We start from the raw sequence: 21,933 nt of genomic DNA, 5'->3' as shown, positions 1-21,933 counted from the left end.
GCAGGGTGTCAGTTGTACGCTGAGGTGGGGTTTCAAATCCAGTCTAAACAGAAATGAAACTAAATGCAATTTAAGTGGGGGAGGGTCACACGCTTATACGAGGTGATCCAGCAGCCGCCATATGCTCCTGTCAAAGATGGGGAGACTAACGTAGGGATGAAAACAGCTTTGTCAACTGCCAGCAAATGCTTTTAGCGGGCAGGTACTGCTGTGTGTCACAGGAGCTAGTGTAAAGGAAACGAGTCCGGCTGGCTGCCGCGTGAAATGTGAAATACAGAAATAATCCGGGTTCAGTGGGACCCACCGGTGCCACTGCACCAGCTGCACTAATGGAAGCAACGCCCATGGCCCGATGTGCGAAATACACAGGGGTTCAGCCAGGCTGCAGCCCCAGCAACAGGCCAGAGACCAGGACGGGTCAGAAGTTTCTGACTTTGACACCCAGATCAGCTGAAGCTTCTGCTCCCCAGCAGCCGAGAACTGGAATAGTTTACACAGCATATGACCGGAGACACTGAAAAGCAGCAGTACCAGCTGCAGCCCCGGGGTGGCGATGTGTCTGTGAGACAACGAGCGGGGACTGGCGCTAACAGACTGACACCGACAGCCCCTGCCTGCGCCTCGCTCTGCTCTCGCCCCAGATGCCGTCCCTGAGCTCGCAGGGGGCGGGGTGTTTGCTCTACACAAACAGATCAATCTGTGTAAACAAGGGGGCAGGCGACTCCCAAGAGGACGGGGTCGGGGAGACACACTGGACCTGCTGTGGTTTCCTCTCCCCGGTCCCCTCAGCACAGGCAGATGGATGGGAGAGTGCGCGTCTGGCACTGCCTCATCAGCTTTGCAACCCAACCCATCACCGACTGCTCACCCCTGGGGTGCTGTGTCCTCGGACCCGTGTTCTAATGATTGCCCTCTGCAGCCACGGTCTTGGAGCCCTTGAGGGAAGGGGGGAGACAAGAGCGAGGGGGGTAGGGGTGGGAGGCGAGGCAAGAACGGAAAGGAGGCGGGAAGGGGGAAACTGAGGACATACATAAATAAATAATTCCGTCTCGATGTCCTCGCATGGCCCTGGCACAAACGTCACAGAAGACGCAGCACAGGCCATGCGAGGTGGAGAACTAACTGTGGGAGCTTGAAGAGAGTGGTTCCCTCTGCGCCTCACTCCCCTACTCTTCGGCTAATTGATTCTGTTACGGATCTCTCCACAGCCTCATTAAAAAAAGCGTCAGGGGGGGTTGCGGGGCTGCGGGGGAGAGCGGACACGTCCATCCCGGCACAGACACGTAAGGAATGACAAAAACATGACTTGCCCCAAAAAAAAAAAACACTGCCCACCGCTGCAATGACGTTGTTAAAGGGGCGGAGAGCGAAAAAATCGCCGGAACGCCCACTAATATTCTCGGACAATGACTGATGCATCTCTGTTCCAATGGCTAGCCTCCATTTATGGAGCTAGCCAATGGAACAGAGAGGCGGGTTAAAGCCCCATTCTGAAACTCAAAAGATTTCGCCTGCGCGAACACTGCTGCGCAGTGGACGCCAGGCGAAACCTAAAAAGGATGCCGACACTGGCATGGAACCTTAATTTAGTTCTAACAGAGCTTAGGAAAGCGCCTTTTGAACCCATCCATAAGTCCTCACAATGAAGACACCTTTCTAGTAGCAATCACCTCGCTACGCAGGGTAAGCGAGCTACAAGCGCTGACGCTACAGGAACCCTACATTCAAATACACAATGACAGGGTGATAATGAGAATGGACCCACACTTTATGCCAAAGGTGGTGTCAAGGTTTCACATGAACCAAACAATGCAGATACCAAGCTTTTTACAGAAACCTACCACAAGCATGGAGAGAGCACTGCACACTCTGGACGCTAGAAGGGCAGTAATGCATTACATGGAAAGAACTAAAGAGCACAGGAAAACAAAGCAGTTCCTTGTGTCCTTCGCAAGCAGTTTCCTGGGAAGACCAGTAACAAAGGGCACCATTGCACGATGGATCGCACAAACTATACAATTCTCCAACAAGCAGGCAGGTCAAGAACTACTAGGAGGGGCACAAGCCAACTCTACAAGGAAAAAGGGAGCAACAATAACCTTCTTGGCAAACATATGCCTGGCGGCAACATGGGCTTCAGTGCACACGTTTACTAAGCACTACTGTGTGGATATACAAATGCGCACGGAAGCACAAGTAGGACAGTAAGTGCTTCAACATGAATTCAACAACCAACGCTCCTCTTCCACCCAGCCGCCACAAACATAACAAACCGCTACAAAGTCTATGCACAGCATAGTGAATCCAGAAAGATTCACGCTGCAAAATGAATAGTTTCTTACCCGTTGGTGTTTTGCTTAAAGATCTCTCTGGATTCACTAGCGAACCCACCCACCTCCGCCAGAAAGATGAGGCAGGAGGAGGAGAGAATACAATGACAATATCTTTCAAGAGACAAATCTGGAGTTCCATTAAATTAAGAAAGAACTTGAAAGATTGGAAAAAGATGAATAAACAGGACACAAAAACAAGAAAAAAAGAATCCGAAGATGACGCCCAAAGGTGGGAGCTTCCGCAGGAAGCATGCCGACGTCACAGGAAGGACACCAAATGGTAGGACGTCGAAGCCCACCTGGGCTACAAAAAAAAAAAAGAAAAAATACTACGATTCCGGACCCAACCACTAGACTGCGGAATAATGCACAGCATAGTGAATCCAGAAAGATCTTCAAGAGGCAAAACAACACCAACAGGTAAGAAACTATTTGATCTACTAGCAATACATCTCTCAGGGAAGGACAATGTGGAAGCAGGCAGACGTCAGCATCCCATGAATGGGAGATCAACCAACAAGAAATACAGAGAGTATTCCGGAAGTGGGGCACACGGCAAATAGACATATTTGCAACACACAAACGCAAAAGGCCAACAATTCGCATCCAGACAACCGGACCATCGGTCACAAGAGTATGCCCAATGGATAAATTGGTCAAAGACGTTTGAACACACAAATCCGATCCCTCCCCCCCCCCTGATATTACTGATACAAAGGGTACTTGCAAATGCAGGATCAGCATGATGTTGCTAATACGAATAGTGTCTCAGTGGGCCAGACACATGGTTCTCACAAATAGTGGAAATGGCGCACGCACCAGCACACAGATTCCCAAGAACAAGTGACCTGTTAACAATGCAGGACGGAAGGGTGCTACACCCAGAACCAGAGAGCCTTAGCCTAGCTGCATGGCTCTTGAAGACCTAGAATTTGCACACCTCAAACTTCCAGCAAGCACAATGGCAGTGCTCAGGGAAGCAAGACGACCTACCACAAGAAAGTGCTACGTAGCAAGGTGGAAAAGATTCTCCAAATGGTGCATTAGGGAGAAACTGCAAAGGAGAATCACAAAGGAATCAACAGTACTGTAAGAAACTGGCTCTATATATGCTGCACCAAAGTGAGGTACAGTGTTTATAGAGTCCAAGGGTCTCCAGAGGTAGGCAGAGGTTAAAGTTAAATAGAACCTTACTCCAAAGTGGTAGCTTGGTCGAGCAAGAAAAGTAATTTTCGATTCCGAACTTCGAGTAAGGAAAGTACATCCAAACCCAATGGCGGAAAAAAATAATCTGAGGATGGAGAGGATGCCCATGCGCACTGTAGTCCAGGGGAGGAGCCACCTTTCTCGTGATACTTCGAAGACTCTTCCAGGACAACAATATGCAATCATCCGGACCCAACACTGGTCGGCGAGCTATGCACAGATATGAATGTCAGCAGCCCTACATGCCAAGAACAGATTCATACTGGGAAGTAGCATATTCCATACTGTTTATTTTTAGAGCCAAGCAAGCCTGTAACAGGTAAGCATGTAATACTTTTCAGTAATAAGTTACTGGTTATAGAACTGTTTGAAAATGCAATAGGAATTGTACTTTGTTTGATTTACAGGGGAGCAGTAAAATGCAACACATAGCAAATACAGTACACTTGAATGAATAGGCTTTTTGAGTAAATTGCAGATTAGTTACTTTTACGTATCTTTTTCTAACTCAGTGCGGGATTCGCTGTGACAACACGGGTTAACCCAGAAAGTCGCTGGGACCTGGGTGAATAATTGATACAAACAATGTGGTCCCAGAGACTAGAACGAATAAACCATGGTTAGGTATCTTGAGTAAATACAAGAAAATTATAACAACATTGTTTTTATTCACAACGTGTATCATAAAAAATCATTAATAAAATAAATATATAGTAGATCACATTTGATGCCCCTAAAGAATTGGACAGGGAAGGGTAGTGATGGGATGGTGAAGGTATTGAATGGGAATTATAACAGTGGTCACTAAGACCTCAATAAACCAGAAATAATAATTGATTAACACAATGGAAATTACAATTCATCAATTAGTTCAAAAATCATGCCTCAAACAGAACAGAATCACAAATGATAAATCAGGGAAGAGTCTGAACACAGGAGGAAGTGTCGACGTTTCGACCCAAACAGATGCAGGCGTGGTGTAACCCTTGCTAGAGGGTCTTCATCAGGACAAGGGACGCGGAAGTGGGGGCAACGAATCTGTATGGGCAGTTAATGAATTAATATTAGTAAAGGTCACGAATGATCCCAAATACACCTAAAATACTAAAAGGCAGAGAAGGGAAATTGAGAACACACGATCATATTGTGAGATCCAAAGAGGAATACATTAAATAGAAAACTGGTATTGGTCAAAGGTTGGTCTTGACCCACATGGGGGAGAGAATAACTGAGTGGTACCCCATATCTTATAAGGTCAGCTGTTGTTAATGCTTAAGTTAAACCTCACCACAAACAAGGTCGCTTACAAATTTTTGGTGTCACAGAAAAAGTTATATATACTACTAATCAGAAACGCCCAGTGATGATGTGCACAAGATCAGGGCATCATCCAAGTGATGATTAGACCATAGCTGTGAAGTAATAGCCGAAGTGGGCACACAGCCCCGGATTACCTGGTCTGGGAAACTTTGATCAGAGATTGAAAGGGAGTACCTCGCAAAGTTCAAGGTCCTAAAATAAGTAAATTACAAGGATGTAATCCCAACCAGTTCGGTATGAGGACTGCATAATAGGTGCGCAGCAATTGTCTGTTAGCCTACCTTAAATTAATAGGGAAATACAGCACATGGGATTCAATTGCAATTGCTCTCTCCAATAATACAGTGTGGCTAGTTCTTGAATTGCAAAACATCAGATGTTTAATAGCAAATATACCTGTTTTTCACAGAGATATTAAGAGTGAAGGAATCTAGCGTACCTGGCGTGTATGTAACGCTGTGTTATAAACGACAAATCTTGGTGGTGGAATATCAACAGAAGTACAGCTTCTGAGTGGTAAAGAAGGGACCCCAATGAGTAATGTGCACAGACAATCACTTCCCAATACATAGCGTGGTAGAAACATGACCTGCCTACCTTAGACCGAGGCTGCGTGAGATGTCAGGGTCAGATAGCCACACGTGTAAATAAGAATCTATGAAAAAACGGAATGGGCTGGTAATCAATACAGTCATATTGGAGGTGAGCTGCCGTCATTAAAATAAACACCGTTCTCGCTATAATTGTCCTAACAGGCATACCTGTATGAGGGAGAATCACCGCCTTAAGCGGGGATTCCGATGCGTTAGCTGCAGTCGTCAGACGCTGTCGTGGTCAAACGGGAGGTTTACAGAAGTGTCGTGGTCCAATTGCCACATACAAGACAGGGGTCTGGGGAATAATAGAACAGCAGATGACTATATCCGTTAACCGAAACGATATATGTCAACGTTTTTTCCAAAGTAATTTCCATTGTGTTAATCAATTATTATTTCTGGTTTATTGAGGTCTCAGTGACCACTGTTATAATTCCCATTCAATACCTTCACCATCCCATCACTACCCTTCCCTGTCCAATTCTTTTTGGGGCATCAAATCTGGTCTACTATGTATTTATTTTATGAATGATTTTTTTATGATACATGTTGTGAATACAAACAATGTTGTTATAATTTTCTTGTATTTACTCAAGTTACCTAACCATGGTTTATTCGTTCTAGTATCTGGGACCACATTATCAGATGCCTAGATTCAGCACTGGGACATTTCCTGTAAACAGGTGAGTAAATGCGTTTTTTTTTTATTCGTGCGATTTTCAAAGAATATTTTCAGATTTCAAAACTCCACACTGTCGTTTTTTTCTAAAGAAAATTGTCAAAGTTGTTCTATGGAGAAAAACAGGTTATTAGATTGCAGGTAAGTAAAAGACTGGGAGTTAAGGTTCTGGGGTTAGACTCGGGGGTCTCCCAGGGTCAGTGATGCACTGTGATTGCACCCTCAGTGGCACTAGGGCAGCCGGGTGCAGAATGTGGATGCCCAGTGTTATCCTTCGGCGGATAGGAGAGCTCCGGTCGGTGGCTGCTGGCAAGCAGGCCACAGGGCTGTGGGAGCGAAGCTCCTAGAGTTTAGCTCAGGGCAAGTTGGGTACCAAACGTGCACCCTCAGCGGCACTAGGGCGGCTGGGTGCAGGTTGCTGGTTTGAGGTCGGGTGCCCTGTTGATTTCAGTGGAGATTCTCTGGGGCAAAGAAACACTGCAGGCTCGGGGACGAGGATCTTCCAGGAGCGACCACTACTTCGAGTGGTAAGTTGGGATGTTGAGCGTTGGTTAGGCACCGCTAGGTTGGGCACATAAGGCCGTGGGGCGTCGGGTGCAGCGATGCCTTTGGACATCGGATTTTCTTACCCACTCTGGTTGCGGTATGGGCGGGTCCTCTGGATTGAGGCTGCAGGGGTTGTCTGGAGGCTTGATACAGGTCCTTGGTCGCCGGATCTCGGGTCAGGTTTGCCAGGGGGACCTCCTTGTGGTATTTTTCCGCTCGGGCCAGGTTTGGCAGGTGCAGAGTGGGCTGGATTTGTGGTTCCTGGCTGGCACCAGAAGCTGCAGTTTAAACACGTCTGTTGTTCACGGGAGAAACAGTCTTGAAAGTGAAGGCAGACCGGTCCTCTTGGGTTTGTGAGGTTGCTGATTGCTGGACATGCCGGGGTTTGGCAGGAGCAGGTTCGAGGGGAGACAGGCTTTATAGGGGTGGTGCCAAGTCAGTGGGCGTCGTCCTCTTGTTAGCCCTGCCCAGCTTCTCGTCCTTCTTCTCTTCTTTACTTGGGGTTGCTGGATCTGAGGAAGAAAAGTTCAGGGTGCTCCTAAATACTAAATTTAGGGGCGTTACAGGTAGGTAAAGGGCAGGGACCTATGGGTTCACCCCCCTATTCTGCCACTCTCCAGTGGGAAGGGGCAGGAGCCTGTCCCTGTTTGGCTGGGTCCCCCATCCTCAAAATGGGGGGGACTAAAGGTTATTCTTCACCTTGCCTCCCCCACCATAGGGGTGGAGTTGGCAGATGAGGGCATACCTCTCTCCTTCACTTGATTTTCCTGGTTCTCCCGCCCAAAGTGGGGGGTAGAAACAGTGTGGAACAGTTGCTGAAAGCAGCAAATGGTCTGGAGAGGCTCACAAAGGCGGCATGCCTTTGAAGCCTCTCCTTCGTGAACCCTGCCCATCCTGGGGGAGGAGGCTTGGCACCTCGTCCCAGGGTGTTCATTGTTTCAGGCCCTCGAGAGCAGCAAGCTCTCGTCCCAGGGCTGTAGAAACATGTCTGGTAATGGCAGCCTAGGCATCCTTTCAGTCAGGTCACTAGGGGTTGGTCGAGTTTCAGGGGCATCTCTAAGACGCCCTCTGTTGTGCATTTTACATTAAATCCCACACTGACATCAGTGTGGATTTAATGTGCTGAGAAGTTTGATACCAAACTTCCCAGTCTTCAGTGTAGCCATTATGGTGCTGTGGAGTTCGCTATGACAAACTCCCTGCACGGTTTACTCTTAATTGCAGCACTGCACTTAGTGCCCCGGAATGGGCCTGGGTACTGTACGGGTACAGGGCTCATGCACCAATACCCTCACCACTGGCATAGAGCATCCAGCTAGAGGGGTGACTGATGTATGCCAGGGCAGTGGTTTGTGGGCATGGCACACAGGGATGTGTGCCATGTCGACTCTTCACTTTGTTTTGCACCAAGACAAGCAGCCTGCAAAGGCAGTGCGTGAGTGTATGGGTACAGGTCCTCTAAAGGTGGCACAATAAGTGCTGCAACCCTTAGAGGCCTTCTCTGGTCACAGTACCCTGGGTACCTATGGTACCCTTTACCAGGGGCTGACATGTGGCCGGAGATGCCAATTGGGTTTAGGCTTCAATGCAGTTTTGGGGAAGGAGCATAGGCCCTGAGTACCTGATTAGCAGGAGCCCAGGGCACACTTAGTCAAAGAACATCAGCAATTCAGCAAAAAGTGGGGGCACACCATGCAAGAAAGTGGGCAATGTCTCATAAGTGCTAAGATACTTAACGCATCTACTACAAAGTAAACTTAGCTACACATCCCTAAGGGTGCACTTAGCGGCGATAGTGGCTTACAGGAGAGGAGAAACGAGGAAAAGTTTCTTCACCTCCCAAATAGTAAAAAGATTTCTAGAAGGAGTAAAGAGAATCCCACCTCCAAACAGAATGCCAACACCAGCATGGAACCTCAACTTAGTGCTAACTCAATTGATGAAGGCACCATTTAAACCTATTCACAAGGTTACACTGCACATGCTCACGCTAAAGACAGCCTTCTTAGTGGCTTTCACGTCACTATGAAGAGTAAGTGAATTGCAAGCGCTAACACTTCATGAGCCCTACCTGCAAATACACAATGATAGGATTGTAATGAGAACAGACCCACACTTGATTCCAAAGGTGATGTCACAGTTCCACATCAATCAAACAATCCAAATACCTATTTCTTTTCCAAAAACCAGCCACAAGCACAGAAAGTGTGCTACACACACACTTGACGCCAGGAGGGGTGTAATGCACTATATTGAAAGGACAAAGGAGTGCAGAAAGACAAAGCAGTTCTTGGTTTCCTTTGCCGGCAGTTTTTTGGGACGAACCGTTACCAAAAATACCATTGCGTGGTGGATTGCACAAACCATACAACTCTGCCACAAACAAGCAGGACAACTGTTACAAGGAGCAGCTCATGCTCACTCAACAAGGAAGAAAGGAGCAACACTTGCGTTTCTAGCGAACACACCAATTCAAGACGCTTGCCAAGCTGCAACATCGTCTTCAGTGCACACGGTCACTAAGTACATATCCAAATGAATAAGGAAGCACAAGTTGGACAGAAGGTCTCACAACACATAAACAGTAACCAGAGCTCATCTTCCACCCAGCCACCACAATAAGGACAAATCGCTACAAACTCTATGCACAGCATAGTGAATCCAGAAAGATTCACGCTGCAAAATGTTTCGTTTCTTACCTGTCGGTGTAGTTTTGCAGCTTGAAGACTTTCTATATTACTAGCAAACCCATCCTCTTTCGCCAGAAAGATGAGAGAGAAGGAAAGGGATTAACACTGAGAAAGACTTAAAAAGATGAAAGGAGGAAAAAAAGTAACACAAGACAAAAGAAAAAAAAATGAGTCCGAAGATGGCGGCCAAAGGTTGGAGCTTCCGGAGGACACCAAATGGTGGTATGTCGACGACGGCCACCTGGGGCACGGACAAAACAGAGAAAAAAAAAATTTCCGGACCCAACCACTCACTACATGGCAGAATAATGCACATGATAGTGAATCCAGAAAGTCTTCCAGCTGCAAAACTACACCGACCGGTAAGAAACTATACGTTTCCAATGACTGCTAGAGCACCTGAAAAAAGGCACACCAGTATTAGAATGAGACCTCCTCAGCAGGGTTCAGGTAAAAAGGTACAAGCTCATGAACCAGGTGTGGTGGAGTAGTGGAAGTGGTGGCTCTTACTTTGAATACATCCCATGACTGGTGGAGCTTTGCCTTGGTTACATAATGTTTTACCGAAATCATGGAGTACCTCCTGTCGAGCTTGCAGGTTGTTTAATTCACTGGGACCGTTCACGCATTTTCCAAGCCAGACCATGACTTTTATCCTTACAATCTTTATGTAAAATATGTAAGGGTAATGAAGGCAGTGAATCGGAATCTCGTCTAGAGATGGTAAGAGGCCAGGGTGTAACACCAATTTTGTACTGTATGACTAGCAAGAAGCTTGAAAGTATTATTGCATTACTGTGTTCCAGTGAGAGCATGGGTGTTTTAAGGGGTAGGAACATTCTATAATTCACTGTAATCTAGGGCTGCAGAGTCTTGTAGAGGACATCAAATTAATTCAGTCATGTGAGGACTGAATGCCACATTTAGCTAGCTAGATAATCTGAATCATCATGCAGTGGAACTAAATGGGTGAACTAGTTTGCATAGTCTTTGGTTATTCTTAGAGTCTCGTATGAAATTGTCCGTCCTCAACCTGTATAAGACACCTCTGTCCTAAGCTTTTAGCATGGGATTGTAAATTGTATTGTACTTGTGTATACTAGTGACAGCAATGGCTTTGAGGCAAAGGGGGCTTGCTGCACAGAGGAAGTGACAATATATTCTCTGGGAAGGTGCAAGTCTACACCACTGTACTAAAGGGGTAGGAAGAGTCCTAAAGGAAAATCTGTGTCCACTGTAATAGAATGGTAATTGGAAATACACATGGCTTGTTGATTTGTTTCTTTATTATCCGTTCTAAATGTTATTTTTCCCCCTTTTATTCAGTTCATATGTCTAGTGTGTTACAATACTCAAAGCAAGCTTCAGTGTGAATACATTATTTTTCGTTTTAGAATGTAGGCAAAACAGAAGCAGTGAGATATTTAAAATATGTACAATCCATATTAATAGAAGTGCGTAGAGTAACTATTTTGCTATGCTCAGATGTTCTTTTTATCACATTTACTTCACCACCATTTTCACGCATTCTCTCTTTGCTGTCCATTGCTCTTTACCTCTTGAAATCTTCAAACCCCTCTCAGACAGAACTGCATCCTGGCAGATGAGATGGGTTTGGGGAAGACCATCCAGTCCATCACTTTTCTTGAGGAGGTGTACAGCGTTGGCCTGCGTGGACCCTTCCTGGTCATCGCCCCACTTTCCACCATCACAAACTGGGAGCGTGAATTTGCCACGTGGACTAACATGAACACCATTGTCTACCATGGAAGCCTGGCCAGTCGGCAGATGATCCAGCAATATGAGATGTACTGCAAGGACTCCAAGGTGAGGCATGTGTAGACATAGACACTACTGTTTTCTGTTTCTATTTTTTGTGAACTCGGTTGAAGGATTTCAGTGTGTTCCAGTATTTCCAATTTTTTTTTTAAATCTGTCATCAATTGTTTACTCTTGTTTTGCTTCATAAAATAATCACATGGATGGTGTTTTCCAGTGCTTACAAATATTGTTTTTCCAGTCCTCTATTCCTATTATTCATTTTCTTTACCTCTTAACTGCTTCTCTCTACCGTGTAACCATTCTTTAAATTTGCTCTTTGTAATATTTTCAATAGTAGGACAGTTTTCTGTCCTTGTCATAGCTTTTCACTAGAGGGTGCCCCTGGGCCTAGGAGCTCTGCCGCGTAAGGCCCACGTTCCTGGGGCTCAGATTGAACAGACCGGTTCTTCTGCCTGAGGAGAGGGGGCCTGAGCTTGTGGTTATACAGAAGTTGATTTTCCAGGCCTCTTACCTTTTGTCTGGAAGGTTTTGGCCATTATTTCAGGCTTCAGTTCTTCTCTTTCACTCTGGGCTTTACTCTGTGCTCTGGATTTTATGCACTCCCTTTGAGATTCCCAGCATGGCTGCATGGGATGGTAGCTCTACCTCAGCCTATGCTGAGGACTCCAGATAATTCCCTGTAGGAAGCTTGCTCTGTGTATACCATACCAAAATGAGGTATAGTGTGCACAGAGTCCGGTGGAACCCTAAAGGTAGGCAGAGGTAAAAGTAGATTGCACCTTACTCTTTGTGGTAGTGTGGGCGAGCTGTAAGGCTTTATCAGAGGGTAGTGTTAAGCATTTGTTGTACACACTCAGACAGCAAATGATGTCACACACTCAAAAACTGAAATCAGACCAATTTGTGTAAAAATGTTATGTAGTTAAATATATTTTCTAGAACCAAGCAACCCTGGTACAGTAGGTGTGAATGGTACTTTTCAGGGCAGGCTGAACAATACAAGCAAGCTGAATGAAAATGTCGTTGTTACAAGTTTGTTAATCTTTTCAATATAGTGGAAATTACTTTTAGATTACTTCAGATTACTTTTCAGATTACTTAATGAATATCTTTTTCTACTCCGTGTGATATGCCTAATTATCACACTGACATTTTGTAAGAAACTGACTCTATACCAAAATGCGGTATAGTGTGTATAGTGTCCAGGTGACCCAGAGGTAGGCAGAGGTTAAAGTTAGATAGAACCTTACTCTCTATTTGTGATAGAGTGGTCAAGCAATAAGGCAGTATAGAGGAAGGTGTTAAGCATTTGATGTACACACTCAGTCAACAAATGAATTCACACACTAAAGAACTGAACTTTAGGCCAATAGTTTTTGTATAAAATATATACTGTTTTATTTTTAGAACCAAGCCGGCCTGGCACAGGTAAGCATTAAATACTGGACAGTAATACGGTGCTGATTGTAGAACAGTTTGAAAATGCAATAGGAATTGTACTTTGTTTTATTTACAGGGGATGCAGTGGGTTGCAACACTTGGCAAATATAGTACATTGAAATGAATAGGCTTTTTCAGTAAATTACAGGTAAGTTACTTTTTACGTTACTTTCCTAATTCAGTGCTGGATACCTAGATTCAGCACTGGGACATTTCCTGTAAACAGGTGTTAGACCTGGCATCTTTGGCGTGGTTTCCCCCTATCTTTTTGCCTCTACCTCCTGTATTTTTGATGCTGTGCTGGATTTCGTTTTTGCTGATTAAGAATCTTTGGGCACTTTGCCACTGCTGTTCAGTGTCAAAGTGCAAGTGCTCCCTGTGTAAATTGTTGTTATGATTGATTATCCATGATTGGCATAAGTCCCTAGTAAAGTGCACCGAGTGTGCCAGGGCTAGTGATAACAGATGCTACTAGTGGGCCTGCAGCACTGATTGTGCCACCCACATGAGTAGCCCTAAAGTGGTCTCAGACCTGCCACCGCAGTGCCTGTGTGCAGTCTGTGAACTGCCATGTCCTCCGGTCAGTGTCCCTACTAACCCTTCCCTTTCTGTACACATTGGTCTCCCCTATGGAAGGACCAAGGTACCCCCCTGGGCAGGGTGCAGTGTATGTGAAAGGTAGAGCGTGTACTTGTGCAGGTGACATGCTCTGGAAGTGAATTACATCCATTTTCGTTTTTTATTACTATGGTAAGGCTATCTTGCCCTATAGGCTATCATGGGGAATGCTGGCTACAGTGGCTACCAGCATATCTTCCCATAGGGGCAAGATAGGACCTAAAAGTCTTGTATCCCTGAACTCAGAATTTAATAACGCATCTTTTAGGAAAGGTTGTTTTTAAATCCTGTGTTTGAGAACAGCACTTTTAGAAAGTTGCTGTTCTCTTGTCTGACCTTTCTGTGTGCCTTGGCCTGTTTGTGAATTGACTGTCTGGTTTGTGAGTGACAGGGGCTGGGTGGCTCCCAGAGGCTGAGTAGGCCATCCCTCGTCTGAATAGCGCCATCTGCATCTAGAGTGGTGGGAGGGGGTAGCACCTAGGCCTGAATAGGGCTGTGTCTGCCTTCCACAATGCTGGCTCCACCTCCTTCTGGGTGGCTGCCGACCCTGCTTATCTCTGAAAGGAAAGGAGAGGCCAGGAAAAGAAAGTGCTCAAGGAACATCCAGAACTGGTTCAGACCGGGCTCAGAGCCCTCTGCATAAAGATATCAAGGACTTTTAGGGGTATAAGTCAGGACCCCTGACGAAAGAAAATTAGATCATCCTGGAATCAAGAAGGAACCTCTGCCAAGGAGAAAGCTGAAACTGAAGAAGGAAGACTGCCCTGCTGTTGCTCTGCTGGAACTGACCTGCTGTTGCTTTGCCGCCTGGGATAGGGGAAGGACTGTGCTTTTGGTGCTGTGTCCCCTTACTTGAAGGAATCTCCAAGGCCCTGAGAAGAGCTGGCTCCCTGTTAAGAAGTCTCAGGAACAATAAGACTTCACCCCCAGCTTCCCTGAACTCTGCTGAGAGAGTTCTGTCCTTCCTAGAGTGCTCTGGCCAGTTGTGGTGCCTCTGGAAGTTGTACCTGTGTTAGGAACCTGGAAACCAAGCTTTTAAAGATTTTCTGTAATTTTTGTAGCATTGCTCACTTGCGTAGCGCATCCCAGTCACTGCGAGGAAATTCCTGCCGCTAGATCGCCGCAGAGTCGTTGCATCCTTCGTTTGCGGGACGCACCAGACTGGTCCGGGAAGATTACCATCGCTGCGAGTGTCGTTACAGAGCATGTCGTCGCTAGTTGAGATCGTCGCACCGCATGCTTGTGGACCGCATCCCGTCGCTGCGAGTGTTGTCGCAGAGCCATCACATCGAGGAGCTGCAAGAGGAAGATCACCGCTGGTCAGCGCCTCGTCGCCCCGGAGATCGTCGCAGCCCCAAAGATCATCGCATCGTGCCTTTACAATCTTTTTCACTACGGAACCTCCGCACCGGAATCCATACAAGGTATTACATCCCTCCCCATACACACCGCACTACTTCCGCTACATCCAGCTGGGCTGTCGCATCGCCTCCCTAGGGTCTCAGGAGCGACCCATCGCTCGTTTTCCACCGCACCAGTTTCTGTTTTGGAACTTTGTCGCATTTAAAGGTACTGTTGGCTAAACGTGACGCAACTGTGAATTATTTTATCACAACCTTAAGAACACTTTTGAAACCATATTCTTGAACTGTGTATGTTGGGATTTTTGTTGTTTTGGTCTTGTGTTGTTTACATTAAATGCCTTTATTTTTCTAAACTGTTGTGGAGTCAGTTTGTGGTGTTTTCACGGTGTTACTGTGCGTGTTAGTGCAAATACTTACACTTTGCCTTCGATAAGCCTTGACTGCTCGTGCCAAGCTACCAAGGGGGTGAGCAGGGGTATCTAAATATCCTCCTTATACTGACTAGAAGCAAGGTTCCCTATTTGGACAGTGGTACCCACCTCTGCCAACTAGAGACCCCCAGTTCTAACATTGTTGGTCAGCGGTGGGATTTGAACTTGTATTTGTACTAGACCCACAGTGATTGGTGTACATTACAAGTGAGTGCAGACCACTACGCCACCGCATACTACGGTTAAGTTTTTTTGGTTGGTTCTATTTTTGATTAACTCTTCAAAGCATCATGTCTGTGAATAGAAAGGCACCCAGTGTGGAATGGGCAGAATTGGAATTTTGCACTGAGGATTTGTATTTCTACAAGGTTACACAGCTTAAATAATTCTGCAGCCAGTTTGAGTGCCCCATAAAGAGCAGCCTCATGAAGGAGGACCTGCAGAGCATCTTGAATGCCTATTGGTAGGCCTAAGAAGCAAATGGTGCAAGTGGAAGGGGGGGGTTCAGCCCCATGAATTGCCTGTGAGCAGACCAGATTCAAGGGCTGGCAGCAGAAGAGTTAGAAGAAAATCAAAAAGTGAGAGACTATAAAATTGAAATCTTGAGAATGAAAATGAAGCAATTGGAGGTAGAAAAAGAAAGGGCGGTGGTGGAGAGCAAAAATGCCCGTGCCCTGGAGGAGAAGAAATTGCTTTTGGCTCATGAAGTGAGCATGAGAGAACTGGATATCAAGGCCAAGCAGGTGGATTCCAATTCAAATGGTGGCAGCGCACAGGCAGTGCAGGGGGGTAAAGTATATATTCCCAAGGATCTGGTACAGAATTACCATAGGAGTGAGGATATTAATGCCTGGTTTACTTCTTATGAGATTGCATTGAGAATGAATGGTGTGCCTGAACAGCATTGGGGGGCGGGCCTGTGGAAACATTTTGAGGCTTCTGGGAGGAGTGCTCTAGAGCCCTTAGAGTTAGCAGGTATCAAGACCTACCCCAATATGAAGGAGGCCTTATTTCTCAGGTATCGACTTTCTCCAGAGCAGTACAGACTGCAGTTTAGGAACTCTAAGAAGAGAGAGTCTGAGACTTGGATGGACTGTGTGAATTTGTACTCGTGTGCACTGGAAAGTTGGATGAAGGGCAGCAAAGTAACTAATTATAAGGGGTTGTTGCATTTAATTAGTTGGGAGCACTTGAGTAGTCTTTGTGTTCCAGAGGTGCAGCAGCATCTTTTAGACATCAAGCTGACAGACCCCATTGAGCTTGCTAAGGATGTGGCAGCAGTGTGGGCACAGGTGCATGAGTCCTGGGCCCCTACAGTACCCAGGGCCATTCCTGGGCACTGTAATTGCAGTGATGCTATTAAAAGTATATGGTAATGGGAGGTCGTCATTACGAACTCCACAGCACCCTAATGGCTACACTGAAGACTGACAAGTTTGGCATCAAACTTCTCAACACATTAAACACACACTGAAGCCAGTGTGGGATTTAATGTAAAATGCACCACAGGGCATCTTAGAGATGCCCCCTGAAAACCTAACCTACAATCCACGTCTGGACTGAGAGGCTGCCACACAGCAGACATGTTGCTGGACCCCTGGGTGGAGAGCCCCCCGCTCTCCTGGGCCTGCAACAATGCACATCCTGGGCGAGGTGCTAGGTCTCCTCCCACAGGATGGGCAGGGGGAAGCTTCAAAGGCCTCCCGCCCTTTTGAGCTTCTCCAGGCCACTTGCTGTGCTCCGCAACTGGCCCTCACCAGTTCTGACCCCCACTCTGGCGGGAAGACAGGCGGAAAAACCAAAGTGAGGAAAGGGGGTGTGCCAGCCTCTGCCAACACCACCCCTCAGGTGGGGGAGGCGAGGTGAAGCACAACTCCGGGCTCTCACCATCTACCCAATCGGGGCTAGGCTCCTGCCCCCCTCCCACTTATGAGTAGCAGGATAAGGGGTGCTCTCACCCCAGGAAAGGGATCAATTGATCCCTGTCCTCTCCCTTCCTGTAACGCCCCTATATTTAGTATTTAGGGGCACCCTGAACCTTCCTTCCTCAGATCCCGATTCCGGAACTACAAAGAAGAACAAGAAAAAAGACCTGCCATGCATGTGCTAACAAGAGGACGACACCAACTGACTTGAAACCAGTCCTTTAAGCCGGTCGACCCTCAAACCTGCTCCTGCTAAATCCCGGTGTCTCCTGTAGTCGGCAACCTCAAAAACCCAGGAGGACCTGACTGCCTTGCTCATCCCCAGACTGGGACTCCCACGAGCAGTGGTTCTGCTCAAACAGCAACAACCCCTGGTGCCAGTCAGGAATCGCGAGTCCAGCACACTCTACACCGGCCGAGCCCGGCCTGTGCCTGAGTGAACCAAGACCACAAGGACATCCCCCCGGCGACTGTGACCAAGAATCCAGCACCCAAGGACCCTCCTCGATGCTCCTCATGACGCCTGCAGCCTCACAACAAGGGACCCCTCCAACCTTGACCAGCAGAGGGTAAGATTTCCCGACACCAAAAGACACCGTTGCACCTGACGCTCCTGTGCCCAACTCCTGGGTGTCTACCTAACCTACAGCTTCCCAACTTACCTTTCGAAGTGGTGGTCGCACTTAAAGAATCTCCGTCCCTGAGCTTGCAGCCTTTGTTCGTCTTGCAGCTTTCCCATTGAAATCCATTGGGCGTCCAGCGGCCCGAAAGTACCCTGCACCCAGCCGCCCAAGTGCCACTCGAAGTGCAGCAACTGAGAGTACTGGGGCAACATTGTATCCGACCATGGAGGCTAAGATGGCGACCGAGTGAAGTCGGTCGTAGGCGGCTACCTCTGTGATGGCGGGTCGGAGCTGAATTGTAATACACAGAGGACACACTGGACCTGAAGGGCCCCCGTGTAGACGCGCCACCACAAAGAAGCTTGCACTGACGGAGCAATACTTACCCGGGATTAGGCACGGGTCGTCTGTGCTGGCACGGATCGTGGAACAGCTGATAATTGGCTGCCGCGGTCTAGAGTTGGAGCTGGCCCGGATCGAAAACTCGAGCGGGAGAACGGCCGTCCGGTAACAAACTCAGGAGTGGATGTCATGGCTCCAAAGACTGGCACAAAGGGAAGAGCAGGACCAGTGCCGCCTGCCGCGGTGGAGTCCCCGAAGCAGCACCTGCAAAGCCTGACGGATTCAGATTCAGTGCTGGTCATGGCTGCGCAGGGACGACGGGAGCGAGCGAGGCCAGAGAATCCTCTGGACAGGAAAGGGAGGGGGGCGGGCACTCAGACCCAGCCACCCCGGCCCACCACGATCATCAACATGTTCGGGGTACAGGAAGCAGCTCAGTCTCCGGTTTGCAAAAGGAGCAGCTCACTGTTCCGGAATTGGCCGTAGAAAATGGCTTTAATGGACAAAGCATATCGCGTAAGCCACCGCTGGGCCATGGGGGAATGCCGGAACCAGGGGGAGTAGAGACTATAACCCTACAGGCACAAGCTATTACCCTGGCTGATGTTGGAGTGTCCGGGCGATGAAGGGCTAGCTGGTGGTTTAAAGCATACTGACATACCAAATGAAACCGTGCACCAGCTGGAGGAAGGTCCAGGGTAGCACCTGAGTACAAGAAAAATAATTTAAAGGGCCCCCAAAGCCGCGCAGGGTACTGCAAGGCAGGCAGGGAGAAGGATATTGACTCCGAAGCAAATTACTTTTTCTCACTATCCAATGCCACTTTGTCTGGTCTGGGTTCAGGCCATGGGACTAACTCAGAATCAAGTGAGGAAGAAAGCATCTCCGGTACAGAAGGGAGAGGCATGGATAGGTTTACACCTGCCAGGAAGACATACCCGCGATCTGGGAGAACCGGTAACCCCAAACAAGTCTATCTTAGAAGGGACTACTCTACAGGGGATCAATTGGTGGGGGGCAGCAAGCAGCTTAATCCAAAAGAAGGCCTAGTAGGGTCCCCGGCACTTTCTCCCACCCTAGAGTCTATACTGCATTGCGTAATGGCACACACATGTGGAGAAGGGTAGCTCAATGATTAGAGCGGCAGACCCTGATGCAGAGGTCTAGCCCGGGACCAGGGTTCAATTCCCCGCCTCGGCGGGTCTTGGGCTCAAAATTCCACGGACCTTATAATTCTCGCCTCGGTGCCTATTCCAATCATGGAGTCCCACTCTGCAACTCTGGGCAATAGCTTGCCTAATCTCCACAACGGCCCCCACAATGCTAAGGATGCCTGACCTCCACCCCGGGGGTGCCCAGGAGTGGACGCCTCACAGAGAAAGCCAGGATGGGTTCCACAGCGGTATTCGTACAAGAGCCTTGAGACCCTTGCGGGTGAGTAGTGCGCTATACAAGTATCAATTTACAAGGAAGAAGCCCGTTTGGAAGGCAAACGCTCCCAGAACGCAAACTGGATGCTTCAAGGTGCGGTTAGAAAAATTGCTAAAACTTGTAATGACATAAGCGACCGGATGACTGAGCTTGAAACTAGGACGGCTGCATTGGAAGAGGATATTGTAGGCTCAAGAGGACAAGTTACTGCGCATGAGGAGCAACTTACTGACATTCCGTGGAAACTTGAGTAAGGAGAAAATAGACAAAGAAGGAATAACCTGCGTTTCCTCTGAATTCCGGATGGGAAGGAAGGCTCTGATGCACGTATTTTTATGGTCCAGCTCCTCGAGAAATCTTTTCCTGAGCTGGCAGGATGGAACTGGGCGCAAGAAGTGCAAAAAGCACATCGAATTCCCTTTAATATTTGACAACCAGTTTGCCCAGACGCCAAACCTCGGGCACTTCTGGTGTGCTTCGGGAACTTTTTGCTGAGGCAGAACGTGTTTGAGAAGGCAAGACCAGAAGCACAGCGGGGGGCGGCCGATGGATTTACTTTCTTTACCAGGCCAGATTTCTGCCACGTGCCAGTGGAGCGAAGATGGCGTTTGCGGCAAATGATTACCCAGTTCCAAGAGAAGGAAGCGCAGGCCTTTCTTCTCCAGCCAGCTCGACTGAAAGTTATCTGGAAAGATCAAACCCGTTTTTTAATATCCGAAATCAAGGCTAAGGAATTCTTGAACACAGGGGGTGAATTTTTTGGCTTTTGTCTCTCTTCTCTGATAGCTAGAATAGTCTAAATAATGTCTAGAGATTGGACTAAATTATGTTTTTCTCCCGGACCATTTGGGTGATCATATGGACATAGTAGGGATATAAGGGTAGAATAAGCGAGAATAACCTAGGGAAGGAAAATGTAAAAACAAAAAAATATATCTTTAGTGAACTAGGAAAAAACAAAGCAATTTTGGGGGGTGTGGTGACCGTTTGGGTCCAGATATGACACGCAGGTGAATTTTAAGTATAAAATGCTACAGTAAGCCATCACAAGGGAAGGGGCCACCACTCATCGCACACAGACCTAGAGAGGTCTGCGGCCTTACCCAGCGGGAGTGGGGGAGATGTGAGGGTAGGAAAGAGGGTGCTAGGGGGAGGCACATGAGGGGAGGGAGATGAGGGGGGACAAGGGGGGTAAAAAGCAGAAATTCCAGGAAATAAAAGCAGATGGACAGAAGTTAAGATATACCAGCAGGAGTTGTTATATTGGCAGGAGGGCAAGAGAGTGGCTGAAAGGGCTATACAGGACTCCAGTTAGCCGCAAATATGGGTAGGCTGACTTTATCCACAATTAATATTGGTGGGCTGAATGATAAAGGTAAAAGAAATAGGGCTGGGGAAATGCTCCGAGCACTAAGGGCTGACATTATATGTCAGCAAGACACACCCATCCCATGGCAGAAAAGAGGGATTAATATTATACCAGGGTATTCTCAAGTTATTTGTTCAGCTCAGTCCACCAATATTAGAGGTGTGGCTATACATGTCTCTCAGCGTCTTTTACCCATTAGCCAAGGCAAGTCAGACAAATGGGGTTGATGGGCCATTGCTTTTATATCAAATCAATTTACTATTTGAACTGTATATGGCTCTAATGTCGGCGATGCGGAGATGTGGGTAAAATTGGAGATTGAATTAGCATCCAGGCCAGCACCTTTAATCGTATGTGGGGACCTGAATATCCATGTTGATGCAGGGGAGTGGGGAAAGGGAATGTATACAGGGCGGAAACCACAGGTTTATAAGGCTCTAAAAACACTTACCGAAAGTCATGGCCTGGTAGATATGTGGGCATGTAAAAATATGGAGGATACGGGCTTTACTTATTTTTCATGCCCACATAGGAAATATGTGAGACTTGATTACTTTTCGGTATCAGTCTCCCTCTTAGAGGGAGCACGGATTAAAAGACTCCCTAAGGTCCTGTCGGACCATAACCATAGAGCTCTTTAAAGTGGACGTTCGATCAAAAGCTACTAGCTACAGAAGGTTTTATAGAGCACATTAGGGTGTGAACTAAACAGTTTTTTTATATTAATAGATATAGCACATCCAGAGAAAATGTATGGGACGCATATAAGATTGGGCTGAGGGGCGAAATAACAAGTTTCGGGGTATTCCACCAGAAACAAAAGTGGGACGAGATATAGACACTTAAAGAAGAATTGAGTTGGAATGAGAGACATCATATCGCTGCCGTAGTACAAAAGCAGAAAGATGTACAAACCAGATTAGAGTTAAAAGTAATTAGGATTAAGGCCGAAATTAATGGAATTCATCATAAAGTGGTGGAAAGATTTCTAACTGCAACTCGGGATAACTACGAGTATGGGGAGATGATGGGGAAACATCTGGCACTCCGATCAAAGCGAAGAGCATCAGCAAACAATATTCTACAATTAAGAGGGAAAGCTGGATGGATAGCTACAGAACTATAAGGAGTATTAAAAATACTTATGGATTTCTATCAGGATCTCTACTGATCCAGGGATTCCATAGTAGATGGAACAGGGGTAGGAGTGGAGAATGTGTCTCCTCAACTACTGGAGC

The 21,933-nt window shown here is 47.1% G+C and overlaps 1 protein-coding gene across 1 annotated transcript in view; it reads left to right on the top strand.

Moving 5' to 3' along the window:
* Positions 1-21,933, top strand: part of CHD8 (chromodomain helicase DNA binding protein 8) — a 911,220-nt gene that overhangs the window by 364,900 nt on the left and 524,387 nt on the right. The window contains exon 12 of the mRNA XM_086919771.1: positions 10,954-11,197. Coding sequence (XP_086775897.1) covers positions 10,954-11,197 — 244 coding nt within the window. The remainder of the gene's footprint in view (positions 1-10,953; positions 11,198-21,933) is intronic.

The sequence above is a fragment of the Lissotriton vulgaris genome, chromosome 5 (genome assembly GCF_964263255.1).
Source record: "Lissotriton vulgaris chromosome 5, aLisVul1.2, whole genome shotgun sequence".
Lineage (NCBI taxonomy): Eukaryota > Metazoa > Chordata > Amphibia > Caudata > Salamandridae > Lissotriton > Lissotriton vulgaris.
This window is presented reverse-complemented; position numbering and strand designations above follow the sequence as displayed.